At 42.0% G+C, this 15371-nt stretch overlaps 1 protein-coding gene across 2 annotated transcripts in view; it reads left to right on the top strand.

The window, feature by feature from the left end:
- Positions 1 to 15371, top strand: part of TNPO1 (transportin 1) — a 541716-nt gene that overhangs the window by 366621 nt on the left and 159724 nt on the right. For both annotated transcript variants that reach the window (XM_030193299.1, XM_030193300.1), the window contains exon 16: positions 1669 to 1776. In XM_030193299.1, coding sequence (XP_030049159.1) covers positions 1669 to 1776 — 108 coding nt within the window. The remainder of the gene's footprint in view (positions 1 to 1668; positions 1777 to 15371) is intronic.

Below are 15371 nucleotides of genomic sequence, written 5' to 3'. Positions count from 1 at the left end.
GCTTCTTTCCGGTTGGTGGGGGCTGCCGCGGACGTCACCCCAGTCGTGAGAACAATCAGCCTGCTGTCCTCGGAGAACACCTGCTACAGGTATGTATCATTCACTTTCCCAGATCAGCCTTGGAGCCATTTTGTAAAAGTTGGTCTAAGGAGAAATCAAGTATGCATATAGCAAAAGGATATTGTATATTACTTATCTGTGAGAACTGCTTGAGGTTATAAATAAGAAGGAGCCAGCCAATATATAGTGGTTCTGGGTTTTCAGAAGGCATTTGATAAAGTTCTTCTAAAGAAAGAAGTTGGGTAGTTAAGTGTTGTAGGTTGTATAAATGTGACCACATCTTGAGTACTATGTGCAGCTCTGGTTGTCATCAAGAGATATGGCAGCAGTGAAAAGATGCTCATGTGCTGGTTAAAAATCATGCTCTGAGTGATTAGCTTGTTGGTCTGAGTTAACCTCTTACAAAGGCAGAAGAAAATCTTTCTATCCTGTTTATAAAGTAGATGAGGTGAGTTTCTTTAAGATAGGCTGCACAAGGGATATGGATCAAGTTCATAGGACGCAGTTGTTTACTCTCTCTTAAATAGTACTAGCTCTAAGTGGTGATGAAACTGGTAGCAGATTTAATATTTTTCCAGTTCATGCACAATTGCACTCTAGAATTTGTTGTTGCAGGATGTGGTCAAGGCTAGGAATAATTAATAGCCAGGTAATTTTATTTTAGGTTTTAATTATTTGAGAGAAAAAATACTTTATTTGTTTTAAGTATTACCATATAAGTTCAGTGTGTCCCTTATTGTTTCAAAGAGTACAAAGACTAAACAATCCATGTGCGCTAAACCAGTTCTCTTCTCACGATGTTGTACATAAGTATTGCCTTACTGGGACAGACCGAAGGTCCATCAAGCCCAGCATCCTGTTTCCAAGAGTGGCCAATTCAGATAAATACCTGGCAAGATCCCAAAAAAGTACAAAACATTTTATGCTGCTTATCCCAGAAATAAGCAGTGGATTTTCCCCAAGTCCATTTTAATAATGGTCTATGGACTTTTCCTTTAGGAAGCCGAACAAACCTTTTTTAAACCCGGCTAAGCTAACCGCCTTTACCACCTTCTCTGGCAATGAATTCCAAAGTTTAATTACACGTTGAGTGAAGAAAAAGTTTCTCTGACCTTTTATCATATCCTCCTCCCTTATCTCTTCAAGCTGAATAGCCCTAACCTTTAAGCCTTTTTTCATATGTGAGGTGTTCCATCATATCAATTTGGTTGCCCATCTTTGAAACCTTTCTATTTCCCTGTCTTAAAGTATAATGGGTAACCCTTTTTAATGCAATTTCAAAGGTATACCCTTCCAGTTGATTATATGTAACAAAAATGATTTTAGTCTTAGGTTTTGGAATATATAAAGAATGCTTAGAAAGTAATAAGTGACTCATGTCACTTGTAGCTCTTTGGGCCTCTTACCGCAGATAAGAATTGCTAAATTGTGAGAAGCAACGGAGACTAACTAAAATAGAGACCTTCAATCTATTTCTTCAGCGTAATTGCTAGTAGTCTGGCCTATTAAATACTATGCTTACATGATGTGCAACATAAAAATGTAGAGATCATTTACTCTGATGTCAAGAAACATTCTACTACTAAAACTTTTGCCTTTACATTTCAGTGCCTGTCTTCGGTTGCCACTGCTTTGCAGTCTGGCTTCCTTCCATACTGTGAGCCTGTATATCAACGCTGTGTAAACCTAGTACAGAAGACTCTAGCACAAGCCATGGTATAGTGTATATTTTATTTAGTAACACTATTGATGATGTACTTTAGAAGGTAAACCTGTTTCCAAGTTTTGGCAGGTTTTTGTTTCCTGGGCTTTTGTTGTTATTTTGGCAGATAATTAAACCACTTATGTAGTTTATTTGGGACCACAGGGGAACATACATTTTGCCCATTTCAAGTAGCCAAAAGGTAAAAATTAACTCAGCTTGGGACAAGCCGAGGACCAGTTTTAAAGTTTTATACAGAAAGTGATAAAATTCAGCTGCTATCTATAACTTACGTTCATCTTGGCTAGGCCAAATAACAGCTTAACTATATAGACATTTTGACTTGCAGAATTTAAGTATTGAATGAAAATTTGATATAGATAGTATGAGTAAACTTCCTTGTGGAGCTAGTCTAGAATTTTGAATTTGAGTGATCAGTGGATTCTCTCAAATCCATCTTCTATCTAGTATCTTTATATTGGGGGTGGGGTGGGGTTTGATGTGAGGAATGATGAGCAATGCACTGTTAATAAAATATGAAATATTACAGACAGATTAGACCTAAAGTGGCAAAGTTTCCTGATGTGCACTGTTACCTCTTAGGCTGTGTAGGAAACAGCACATTGAGATCACCAAAAGAAGCTTCTTGGTATGCATACTATCAGCAGCAGTGAGAAGGCAGCAAAATGGCTGTAACTATGCCAATCCCTAGGCTTGGAACCAGGTGATCAATTTTCAGCCAGCAGAAAATCATGGCTTTAAATGTAATACATTAAAAAATTCTGAGCCTGTTTTTCTGTCAGCTCTGTCTCACTTTGTGTCTCAGCCCTTGAGGATATTCAGAAAATTATATGGGCATGACTGTTTGTACATTTATTAACAAAGTAATACATAAAGTTGTTTAAAAAATAAAAACATATCTAGTAGAGCACTTTTTAATGTTTTACCCAAGCTAAAATTGGGTATGGTATGTATTACATTATCTGGAAAATATAAAAAAAAAATCTTACTGTGCAGCAAAGGACAAGCTTAGAAATCAAAAGCCTAATACTAGGAAGCAGAAGGCACTGATGAAATTAGTCATAGTCTTAGGTGCATATTCACAGTTGTTTACTATACCACCTAAACCCCCTAAAAACCCCCTAAGTCAACTTGAAAATACCCCCTGAAGATCTGTCACATTTCAAGGTGCAACAGCTTCTCCTATCCTACATAATGCCTAAACAAAGTAGATTGCAGTGAATCTTCACTGTACTGTTATGTGTAAGTTGAATAACTTGTTATATATGGTACACAGTAAACATTTGTACACTTGTACAGTTTTTTCCTGTTTTTCTTTATATATGGAGGAACTTAAATTATCTATAAATAATCCATTGGAACAATTGTATTATCAACATATGCACATGCTCTCTTGCTCTTCAGTCATACACAATCATGCTGTCATTCTTTAGGTACATACACATGCACACATATCCTTCAGATACATACACATGCGTGCTCTCTCTCCTGGCACTGTCCTGCTGCTCACTGTTCATTTAGTCACCCACACCAGGTCTACCCACTATTATGTAAAGTTCTTGAATTTACTGCCAACTTTTTTTCTCAACTTAGCCAGTAAATAAATTCAGCACACCCCTCATACTTAATCCCATTTCTGTTAAATCCCCCTTCTACCAACACACTCACTAATTCCACTGGCTGGCTCCAAGGCCCCGTGCAGAACTCTATGTCCAACACAGAGCTTGCAGCTGAGACCCTCCATCCTATGGCTAGAGCAGCCTTATCTTTGACTGGATCCCACCACTGTCTCTACACTGTGAGGGGTAACTGTGGAGAGAGAGAAACTCAAGTGTCTAGATACATTTTAATCATTCTGGTTTTTGGACAGTTAATTTATACTTTTTAATCATTCTGGCTTTGGGACAGTTATTTATAACTCCGTAGAGTGCTGAAAAAATTTGGACAGATGGTACTCCTAGCCACTTGTGTCCTGAGCACATCTGATAGTGCTCCCCTAAGCCTTTGGGCCTTAGGAACATGCCTTGTTTGCCTGTGCCTTTCAAAAGGATTAGTCAAGTGCACAAACCCTGTTGCCTCTCAGAGAGCATTATTCCCTGAGCTTTGAAACTGAGGGGATAAAGGTGACAGGAGTGTGCAGAAAGAGCTACACTGAATTTGTTCTCTAGGTAGCTGTTCCATCCCAGCAGCATACGATGACATCCTTTTGTGTGCCTCATTAATTCTACTGTTTTATTGAGAGCACCTATTACAACAGGCCTTGACATATTTTTATTAAACCTAGGACCCATCAATCGAGAACTTTCTGCCTCTTCGTCCCCATTCCTCCAATACTGTCTGCAGTTTTTGTTTTTTTTTGGGGGGGGGCGGGCGGGCAAGGAGACCAACAGTAGCTCTTCTACAAACTGATTTATTAAGGCTCTTTTTCTATTTGTGGGCAAAGAAACCTCAGTAAATCAGTCCCAGAATCCTACAGTCTCCCTTCCCAAAGCATGCTGTCAGCTGTGTGACAGCACTGCCTTGATAGGTGAAGCAAAGAGGCATAGCCCTCAGCAGCACACAGGTTTCCCCTATAAGGTATTATAGCCAAATAAGTTCTGCATCCATAGAACCCCCTGGCCCTCCCCCAACAATGGGTGCAGAGCTAGAAAATTTCCCCCTTAAAACTCACCATACAGAAACATTTCTGATTCCAGTGTAATCTTGCTAACATCAACATAAATTCTCTTTCCCAAATGCACACTGCCACCTCTTTCTGCCCTAAACGCACACCTCCAACCAGAATATTTGTCTTCCCCACCACCACACACATATAGCCAACTCCTTCCCCCCCCCCCCCCCCCCCCCACTCCGTGAACATGGCCAGCCTGTTCATCTCTCTGCCTCCTCTCACACAATTGCCACTGCCAGCTGTTTCTGGCCTCCCACCACGACAGGCGGCCCCTTGTAACCTCAGACCGATGGATTCTTCAAATAGTCAATCTCGGTTAAGACCTGCATTGGCAACAAAGACCACTAAATTGCCCAGCGAGAGCTCATTACTTCAGCTCTCAGCATGAGCAAGTACTTGCAGAGGAACTCTCAGCCCTGACTTGCCGGTTGGGAGGAGGCTGAGGATTTTTCACGACAGGTGGCCCCTTGTAACCTCAGACCGATGGATTCTTCAAATTGTCAATCTCGGTTACAACCTGCATTGGCAACAAAGACCACTAAATTGCCCAGCGAGAGCTCATTACTTCAGCTCTCAGCATGAGCAAATACTTGCAGAGGAACTCTCAGCCCTTCTGAAGGCCCATGTGGTCGAGCCCATTCCACCAGGGGAAGAAGGGTGGGGATTCTGTTTCAGGTACTTCCTTGTGCAAAAGAAAACCTGGAGGGGGCGCCTCATCATAAACCAAGGGCCCTGAACAAATTCCTTGTCAAATAAAAGTTCAGGACTGTTTTCCTGGTCACCCTTCTCTACGTGATTCAGGAAAATGATTGGGGGGGTTTTCTCTGGACTTGAAAGATGCTTACACACGCATCCCGATGCTTCCAGCTCACAGGAAGTATCCACAATTTCGGCTGGGAACATAGCACTTCCAGTACCATGTGCGGCCTTTGGCCTCTCGTCAGCTCCCAGAGCCTTTACTAAAATGTCTAGCAGTAATCGCAGCAGCGCTGCACAGACTGGTAGCGAAGGCCGGTGCTCAGGCGTCCATGCAGAGGATTATTCCAGTGCTCGAGCTACTAGAGTTGATTTTAAACTACCCAAAGTCTCATCTACACCCTGTCCAGGAAATACATAAGTATTGCCATACTGGAAAAGACCAAAGGTCCATCAAGTCCAGCATCCTGTTTCCAACAGTGTCAAATCCAAGTCACAAATACCTGGCAAGATCCCCAAAAAGTACAAAACATTCTATACTGCTTATTCCAGAAATAGTGGATTTTCCCCAAGTCCATTTAGTAATGGTCTATGGACTTTTTCTTTAGGAAGCTGTCCAAACATTTTTTAAACTCCGCTAAGCCTTTACCACATTCTGTGGCAACGAATTCCAGAGTTTAATTTCACGTTGAGTGAAGAAATATATTCTCTGATTGTTTTAAATTTACTACATTGTAGCTTCATCATATGCCCCCTAGTCCTAGTATTTTTGGAAAGTGTAAACAGATGCTTCACATCTACCCGTTCCACTCCACTCATTATTTTATAGACCTCTATCATATCTCCCCTCAGCCGCCTTTTCTTCAAGCTGAAGATCCCTAGCTGCTTTAGCCTTTCCTCATAGGGAAGTCATCCCATCCCCATTTTTGTCGCCCTTCTCTGCACCTTTTCTAATTCCACAATATCTGTTTTTGAGGTACGGCGACCAGAATTGAACACAATATTCGAGGTGCAGTTGCACCATGGTGCAATACAAAGGCATTATAACATCCTCATTTTTGTTTTCCATTCCTTTCCTAATAATACCTAACGTATTTGCTTTCTTAGCCACAGCAGCACACTCAGCAGAAGATTTCAGTGTATCATCAACGACGACACCTAGATCCCTTTCTTGGTCTGTGACTCCTAACGTGGAACCTTGCATGACATAGCTATAATTCGGGTTCCTCTTTCCCACATGCATCACTTTGCACATTTAACGTCGTCTGCCATTTAGACGCCCAGTCTTATAATTTTTCACAATCCTCCCGCGATTTAACGATTTTGAATAACTTTGTGTCATCAGCAAATTTAATTACCTCACTAGTTATGCCCATCTCTAGGTCATTTATAAATATGTTAAAAAGCAGCAGTCCCAGCACAGACCCCTGGGGAACCCCACTAACTACCCTTCTCCATTGAGAATACTGACCATTTAACCCTACTCTCTGTTTTCTATCTTTTAACCAGTTTTTAATCCACAATAGAACACTACCTCCTATCCCATGACTCTCCAATTTCCTCTGGAGACTTTCATGAGGTACTTTGTCAAACGCCTTCTGAAAATCCAGATACAAAATATCAACCGGCTCCCCTTTATCCACGTTTGTTCACCCCTTCAAAGAAATGTAGTAGATTGGTGAGGCAAGATTTCCCTTCACTAAATCCATGTCCACTTTGTCTCATTAATTCGTGCTTTTGAATATGCTCTATAATTTTGTTCTTTTTAATAGTCTGTACCATTTTGTCTGGCACCGACGTCAGACTACTGGTCTATAATTTCCTGGATCTCCTCTGGAACCTTTTTTAAAAATGGCCATCCTCCAATCTTCCGGTACCATGCTCGATTTTAAGGATAAATTACATATTACTAACTTAACTCCGCAAGTTCACTTTTCAGTTCTATCAGTACTCTGGGATGAATACCATCCGGTCCAGGAGATTTGCTACTCAATTTGTAGAACTGCCCCATTACATCCTCCAGGTTTATAGAGATTTCATTCAGTTTATCCGACTCGTCAGTTTTGAATACCATGTCTGGCACCGTTATCTCTTCCACATCTTTCTAGGTGAAGACTGAAGCAAAGAATTCATAATCTCTCCGCCATGGCTTTGTCTTCCCTGATTGCCCCTTTTACCCCTCGGTCATCTAGCGGTCCAACGGATTCTTTTGCCAGCTTCTTGCTTTTAATATACCTAAAAACTTTTTTTTTACTCTGTTTTTTGCCTCCAATGCAATTTTTTTTTTTTTAAATCCCTCTTTGCCTTCCTTATCCGCACTTTGCATTTGACTCTACATTCCTTATTCTGTTTCATATTATTTTCAGTCTGTTCCTTCCATTTTCTGAAGGATTTTCTTTTAGCTCTAATAGCTTCCTTCACCTCACCTTTTAACCTTGCAGGCTGTCGTTGGTCTTCCTTTTTTTAATAAACGGAATATATTTGGCTTGGGCTTCCAGGATGGTATTTTTGAACAGCATCCACGCCTAATGTAAATTTTTGACCTTCGCATCTGCTCCTCTGTTTTTTTTTGTTTTGGTTTGGTTTTTTACTGTTCTCATTTTATCATAGTCTCCTTTTTGAAAGTTAAATGCTAACACATTGGATTTCCTGTGTATACTTACAAAGCAGATATCAAATGTGATCATATTATGATTGCTGTTAATCAAGCGGCCCCAGCACCATTACCTCCTGCACCAGATCATACGCTCCACTAAGGACTAAGTCTAGAATTTTCCCTTCTCGCTGACTTCTGTACCAGCTGCTCCATAAAGCAGTCCTTGATTTCGTCAGTGAATTTTACCCCTCTAGAATGCCCTAATGTTACATTTGCCCAGTCAGTATCGGGGTAATTGAACTCACCCATTTTTATTGTGTTGCACAGTTTGTTAGCCTCCCTAATACCTGACATTTCTATATCCGTCTGTTCATCCTGGCCAGGTGGACTGTAGTACACTCCTATCACTATCTTTTTCCCCATTACACATGGAATTTCAATCCATAGGGATTCCAAGATGCATTTTGTTTCCTGCAGAATTTTTAATCTATTTGATTCAAGGCCCTCCTTAACATACAATGTTACCCCTCCCCCAATTCGATCCACCCTATCTGTACAATATAATTTGTACCCTGGTATGACAGTTCCCACTGGTTATCCTCCTTCCACCAGGTCTGAGATGCCTATTATATCTAATTTTTCATTGAGTGCAGTATATTCTAACTCTCCCATCTTATTTCTTAGGCTTCTGGCATTCACATGTAGACATCCTTTTTCTACCAGGTCTCAGAGATGCCAATTATATTTAATATTTCATTTAGTGCAATATATTCTAACTCTCCCGTCTTATTATGCTTCTTGCATTCGCATATAGACATTTTAAACTGTTGTGCCTATTTACATATTGCTCAGTAGCTGATGGAGTTAATTTGCACTCTTTTGTCTGATTTTTATTTAAGGATATCTGATCTACTATGGTCTCTTTTGCACCCTCGCTATTGGGATACCTTATCGTCCCTGTTTTGGTGATACCTTTGAAAGATACCTCATTCTGAACCATGTGTTTTTGAACGACTGTCTGCCTTCCCCCAGTTTCTAGTTTAAAAGCTGTTCTATCTCCTTTTTAAATGCCGATGCTAGCAGCCTGGTCCTATCTTGGTTAAGGTGGAGCCTATCCTTCTGGAGTAGGCTCCACCTTCCCTAGATTGATGCCCTGTTTATTACAAATCTAAAACCCTCCTCCCTGCACCATTGCCTCATCCACGCATTGAAACTCCAGAGCTCTTCCTGTCTCTTGGACCCTGTGCATGGAATGGATATCACTTCGGAAAATGCTACCCTAGAGGTTCTGGATTTGAGCTTTCTACCTAAGAGCCTAAATTTGGCTTCCAGAGCCTCTCTCCCACATTTTCTTATGTCATTGGTATCCACATGTACCAAGACAGCCGGCTCCTCCCCAGCACTGTCTAAAGTCCTATCAAGGTGACATGTGAGGTCCACCACCTTCGCACCAGGCAGGCAAGTGACCTGACAATTCTCACATCCACAAGCCACCCAACTATCTACATGCCCAATAATCGAATCACCAACTAGAACAGCCGTCCTGACCCTTCCTTCCTGGGCAGTAGCTCCTGGAGACGCATCCTCTGTGCGAGAGGATGTTGCATCCCCTTGTGTGCTGATCCTGTCTATAGGATTACTTCCAGCTGCACCATGGTGATGCTGTCCTTTTAGAAGGCCTCCCCTCCTCCAAGACAGCACAGGGGCTGCCATATTGGAGGTGGGACACTTCTACAATGTCCCTGTAGGCCTCCTCTACCTCTCTGTCTCCCTCAGCTCCTCCAAGTCTTGTACTCTAGCCTCAAGAGAATGGACTCATTCTCTAAGAGCTAGGAGCTCTTTGCATTGAGCACACATATACAGAGTCAACATGGATTTAGTGAAGGGAAGTCTTGCCTCACCAATCTACTACATTTCTTTGAAGGGGTGAACAAACGTGTGGATAAAGGTGAGCCGGTTGATATTGTGTATCTGGATTTTCAGAAGGCGTTTGACAAAGTACCTCATGAAAGTCTCCAGAGGAAATTGGAGAGTCATGGGATAGGAGGTAGTGTTCTATTGTGGATTAAAAACTGGTTAAAAGATAGAAAACAGAGAGTAGGGTTAAATGGTCATTATTCTCAATGGAGAAGGGTAGTTAGTGGTTTCCCCAAGGGTCTGTGCTGGGACCACTGCTTTTTAGCATATTTATAAATGACCTAGAGATGGGCGTAACTAGTGAGGTAATTAAATTTGCTCATGACACAAAGTTATTAAATCGCGGGAGGATTGTGAAAAATTACAAGAGGACCTTATGAGACTGGGAGACTGGGTGTCTAAATGGCAAATGACATTTAATGTGAGCAAGTGCAAAGTGATGCATGTGGGAAAGAGGAACCCGAATTATAGCTACGTCATGCAAGGTTCCACGTTAGGAGTCACAGACCAAGAAAGGGATCTAGGTGTCGTCGTTGATGATACATTGAAACCGTCTTCTCAGTGTGTTGCTGCGGCTAAGAAAGCAAATAGAATGTTAGATATTATTAGGAAAGGAATGGAAAACAAAAATGAGGATGTTATAATGCCTTTGTATCGCTCCATGGTGCGACCACACCTCGAATATTGTGTTCAATTCTGGTCGCCGTATCACAAAAAAGATATAGTGGCATTAGAAAAGGTGCAGAGAAGGGTGACAAAAATGATAAAGGGGATGGGACGACTTCCCTATGAGGAAAGGCTAAAGCGGCTAGGGCTCTTCAGCTTGGAGAAAAGGCAGCTGAGGGGAGATATGATAGAGGTCTATAAAATAATGAGTGGAGTGAAACAGGTAGATGTGAAGCGTCAGTTACCCAGAGAAATGTTTAGTTTCAGGCGGCAGTGAGACATCCACGCAGCAGTGTCAAGACAGGCAGGCTGATAATTTGGCCTGGATTCCTGCTGAAATTTTTGGTTTGGAGCGGTAGATCTGGGAGTCATCAGCATAAAGGTGGACCTGAAAACAGTGAGGTGAGATCAGAGTACCAAGGGAAGAAGTATAGATGTAGAAAAGAAGAGGTCCCAGAACAGATCCCTGAGGTATGCCAACTGATAGTGGGATAGAAGTGATGACAGAGGGGGCGGAACCAAGATGGCAGCGTAGCAGGTTGCGTTAAGAGATAGCTCTGAGGTCCCGTCTGGAACTAGTAATTTCTTTCTTTCAAAATGCCTGATACCAAACGAAAGGGGACAACGAGAATAGTTCCCCCACCTACAATGGACAATGGGGAGCCGGTTGATATTGTATATCTGGATTTTCAGAAGGCGTTTGACAAAGTGCCGCACGAAAGACTCCTGAAGAAATTGCAGAGTCATGGAATCGGAGGTAGGGTATTATTATGGATTAAGAACTGGTTGAAAGATAGGAAGCAGAGAGTAGGATTGCGTGGCCAGTATTCTCAGTGGAGGAGGGTAGTTAGTGGGGTCCCGCAGGGGTCTGTGCTGGGTCCGTTGCTTTTTAATGTATTTATAAATGACCTAGAGATGGGAATAACTAGTGAGGTAATTAAATTCGCCGATGACACAAAATTATTCAGGGTCGTCAAGTCGCAGGAGGAATGTGAACGATTACAGGAGGACCTTGCGAGACTGGGAGAATGGGCGTGCAAGTGGCAGATGAAGTTCAATGTTGACAAGTGCAAAGTGATGCATGTGGGTAAGAGGAACCCGAATTATAGCTACGTCTTGCAAGGTTCCGCGTTAGGAGTTACGGATCAAGAAAGGGATCTGGGTGTCGTCGTCGATGATACGCTGAAACCTTCTGCTCAGTGTGCTGCTGCGGCTAGGAAAGCGAATAGAATGTTGGGTGTTATTAAGAAGGGTATGGAGTCCAGGTGTGCGGATGTTATAATGCCGTTGTATCGCTCCATGGTGCGACCGCACCTGGAGTATTGTGTTCAGTACTGGTCTCCGTATCTCAAAAAAGATATAGTAGAATTGGAAAAGGTACAGCGAAGGGCGACGAAAATGATAGTGGGGATGGGACGACTTTCCTATGAAGAGAGGCTGAGAAGGCTAGGGCTTTTCAGCTTGGAGAAGAGACGGCTGAGGGGAGATATGATAGAAGTGTATAAAATAATGAGTGGAATGGATCGGGTGGATGTGAAGCGACTGTTCACGCTATCCAAAAATACTAGGACTAGAGGGCATGAGTTGAAGCTACAGTGTGGTAAATTTAAAACGAATCGGAGAAAATTTTTCTTCACCCAACGTGTAATTAGACTCTGGAATTCATTGCCGGAGAACGTGGTACGGGCGGTTAGCTTGACGGAGTTTAAAAAGGGGTTAGATAGATTCCTAAAGGACAAGTCCATAGACCGCTATTAAATGGACTGGAAAAATTCCTCATTTTTAGGTATAACTTGTCTGGAATGTTTTTACGTTTGGGGAGCGTGCCAGGTGCCCTTGACCTGGATTGGCCACTGTCGGTGACAGGATGCTGGGCTAGATGGACCTTTGGTCTTTCCCAGTATGGCACTACTTATGTACTTATGTACTTATGTACTACCTCGATGCCCTCATCGTGTAATTCGGGGCTCGAGCGCTTTTTCGTGCCTATTTCCCACGCTGGACGAGATGCGGATCCCATTGCGGAATTATCCGAGGAAGCAGCGATCCTGCCAGGAGAGGAAGTGTCTCTCTTACCTCCATCAATGTTGAATACCCCGTGCCTGGCATCGACGGCGTGCCTGGAAGGACAGCATCAGTCTACCGGAAGTGTTTCGACTGCTGCTTCCAGTGAGGGTCAGGTAGCACCGTGAAAGACGCCAGGAGCAGAGGCAGCTGCCTCTAAGAAAGAACCGGGGATTAATCTTGAAATGATTTGGAAAAAACTGAATGAAATGGATGCTATGCTTCAACAGACTTCGGGAGAGGTTAGAGCCTTCAATACCAAATTTCAAGAATTAAATGTTAAAGTGGACTTAATGAAGAAATCGCTAAAAAAAATACAAAAAAATGTAGACTCTCTCCAAGACTTTAAAACAACGGTAATTAAAGACAATACTGACATTCGGAAAAAAATTGATCAGATCGAAAACTTAAATAGAAGGTTAAATCTGCGCTTGTTAAATTTCCCTAACCTCCCTGGGATTAATTTTTATGACATGTTTAAAAGATATTTAATCGAAGTACTAAAAATTCCACAGGATGCAATTCCACCTATAAACAAGTTATACTATATTCCTAATCCCAAGGGTGAGGCGGGGGAAACACAAGAACCTCGAGACGGTAAATTGGATTTAAACAACATTTCAGCAATCCCAGAACAAACACTGGATGAAAATTCACCAAGATCCACTTTGATTGTCTCACTAATTTTTGAACAAGATTTAAATAATATAATGAAACTGTACTTTAAAATTTTTAAAACGTGCTTTGGTGGAGTTAAGATTCAGATTTTTCCTGACGTCATGAAATCAACCCAACATAGAAGGAAGGCCTTCCTGGAATTGAAATCACAAACATCTGATATAGGAGGGACCTTCTTTCTAGCGTTTCCATGTAAATGTATAGTTAAATTGGGCCAGGTTAAGTATACCTTTGATGCACGGGAACATTTAAAATCATTTCTTGATTCGAAACAGTTAAAATAGAATAATATATATGTGGGAATATTACGCCACCATGTTATCTTTGTTTTTAGTTGCCCCTTAGTTTTATCTTCTCTAATTCCTACCGCCTCCATTTATGATGAGGGCTAAGAAAGCAATTATTTTATGTGAAAGGATGAAAGTAATATTATTTTATTTCCTATGTTTAATATTTAAAACTACAATTTATTTTGAATAATGGCTGTATTTCAATAGCAAGTGACTTCTTGCTAGGATGTTTAAAATCAATAAACAAATTTAAATATTAAAAAAAAAGTGATGACAGAGTATCAAGGAGTAGGCAGTGATCAACAGTGTCAAAAGCAGCAGATCAAGAAGGATGAGGATACAATAGAGACCTTTGGGTCTGGCCAGGAACCAGGTCATTGGAGATTTTTGTAAGGGCTTCAGTTGAATGAAGAGGGCGAAAGCCAGATTGAAGTGGATCAAGAATAGCTTGAGATGAAAGGAAGTCAAGACAACGGCAGTGAACAGCACGCTGAAGTATCATGGATAGGAAAGGGAGAAGGGAGATGGGGCGATAGTTGGAAGAACAGATGGTGTCCAATGAAGGCTTTTTGAGGAGTGGTGTGACTACGGCATGTTTGAGGGCATTAGGGACAGTCGCAGTGGAAAGTGAAAGATTGAAGATACGATAGATAAAAGGGATGACAGTAGGAGAGAGAGTGCTAAGTAGATGGGTGGGAACAGGTAGTCAGTTTGGAGGAGGAAAGAAAATGTATAGTTTCCTCTTCAATGATTTCAGAAAAGGAGGCAGGGTTTGAAGGAGGTTGAGAGAATGGACTGAGGGAAGAAGAGGTGGAGGTGACCTGGTAATCTTGTGAACCTTATCATGAAAGTACTCAGCCAGAGTGTGGGGAGAAAGTGAAGGGGGATTTGGAGGTGAAGGCACTTTGAGGAGACAGTGTGGCAAAAGACATCAAGGGTTTGAGCGAATAGAATTTGTCAACTGGATGTAGTAGTCCTGTTTGGCAAGTGAAAGAGCTGACTGGCAGGAGGTCATCAAGAATCTGAAATGTATGATGTCAACATGAGCACGGGATTTCAGCCAAAGGCATTCAGCAGAGCGGGCACAGGAACGTATGTAGCGGATTCTAGAGAGCAGCCAAGTCTGGGATTTGCTACACCTTTCAGAACGGAGAATGGGAGGAGTGAGAGTATCCAGAGCAGGGGCGAGAGTAGTACTATAGGAAGAGACAGCCTTGGATAACATAGTGTTTGATCAGAGATCTGAAACATTGGAGGACAGAGTAGAAGGGTCAATAGCTTGAAGATTCCTAAATGCATTGATTGAGATTAGACAGGACTGGGGAGGAGGATGTTTAAGTGTGAAAGTTATCAGATGCTGGTCGGAGAGGGAAATAACAGGCGCAGAAACTGGAAAGTGAGCAGCTGGAGAAGAAAAGATTAAGACAGTGGCCATTCTGGTGAGTGGGGGTAGTGGAACACAGTTGAATATTGAAAGAGCATGTTAAAGCGAGAAACTGAGAAGCATAAGAATCAGAGGGATCATTAGCATGAATGTTAAAATCCCCAAGAATGAGGGAAGGAGATGAGGGTTCAAGAAAGAAGGAAAACCAGGCATCAAAGTCAGTGAGAAAGGAAGAAGGGGACTTATCAGGATCGATAAATGACTGCTACTTGGAGAGGCAGAAGAGTGGAGTGGACTTTGAAGGAAGAAAAGCAGTGAGACTGAGGTGGAAGAAGTTGAAATCTACAAGAGGGTGAAAGTAAGTAGCCCGACACTACCTCTGCGGCCAACTGGACGAGGAGTATGGGAGGAAAGATAACCTCCATGACACAAAGCCACGGCTGAAGCAGAGCCTTCAGGGCAAAGCTAAGTGTCAGGGCAAGCAGATGGGAGAGTATGAGAGATATATAGGTCGTGGATGTAGGAAAGTTTGTTGCAGACAGAGCGGGCATTCCACAGAACGCATAAGAAAGGCAGGGAAGAAGGGTGGAGGAGAGGATCAGAAATTAAATTGGAGACATCACGGT

Source organism: Microcaecilia unicolor, chromosome 2 (genome assembly GCF_901765095.1).
Source record: "Microcaecilia unicolor chromosome 2, aMicUni1.1, whole genome shotgun sequence".
NCBI lineage: Eukaryota > Metazoa > Chordata > Amphibia > Gymnophiona > Siphonopidae > Microcaecilia > Microcaecilia unicolor.
This window is presented reverse-complemented; position numbering and strand designations above follow the sequence as displayed.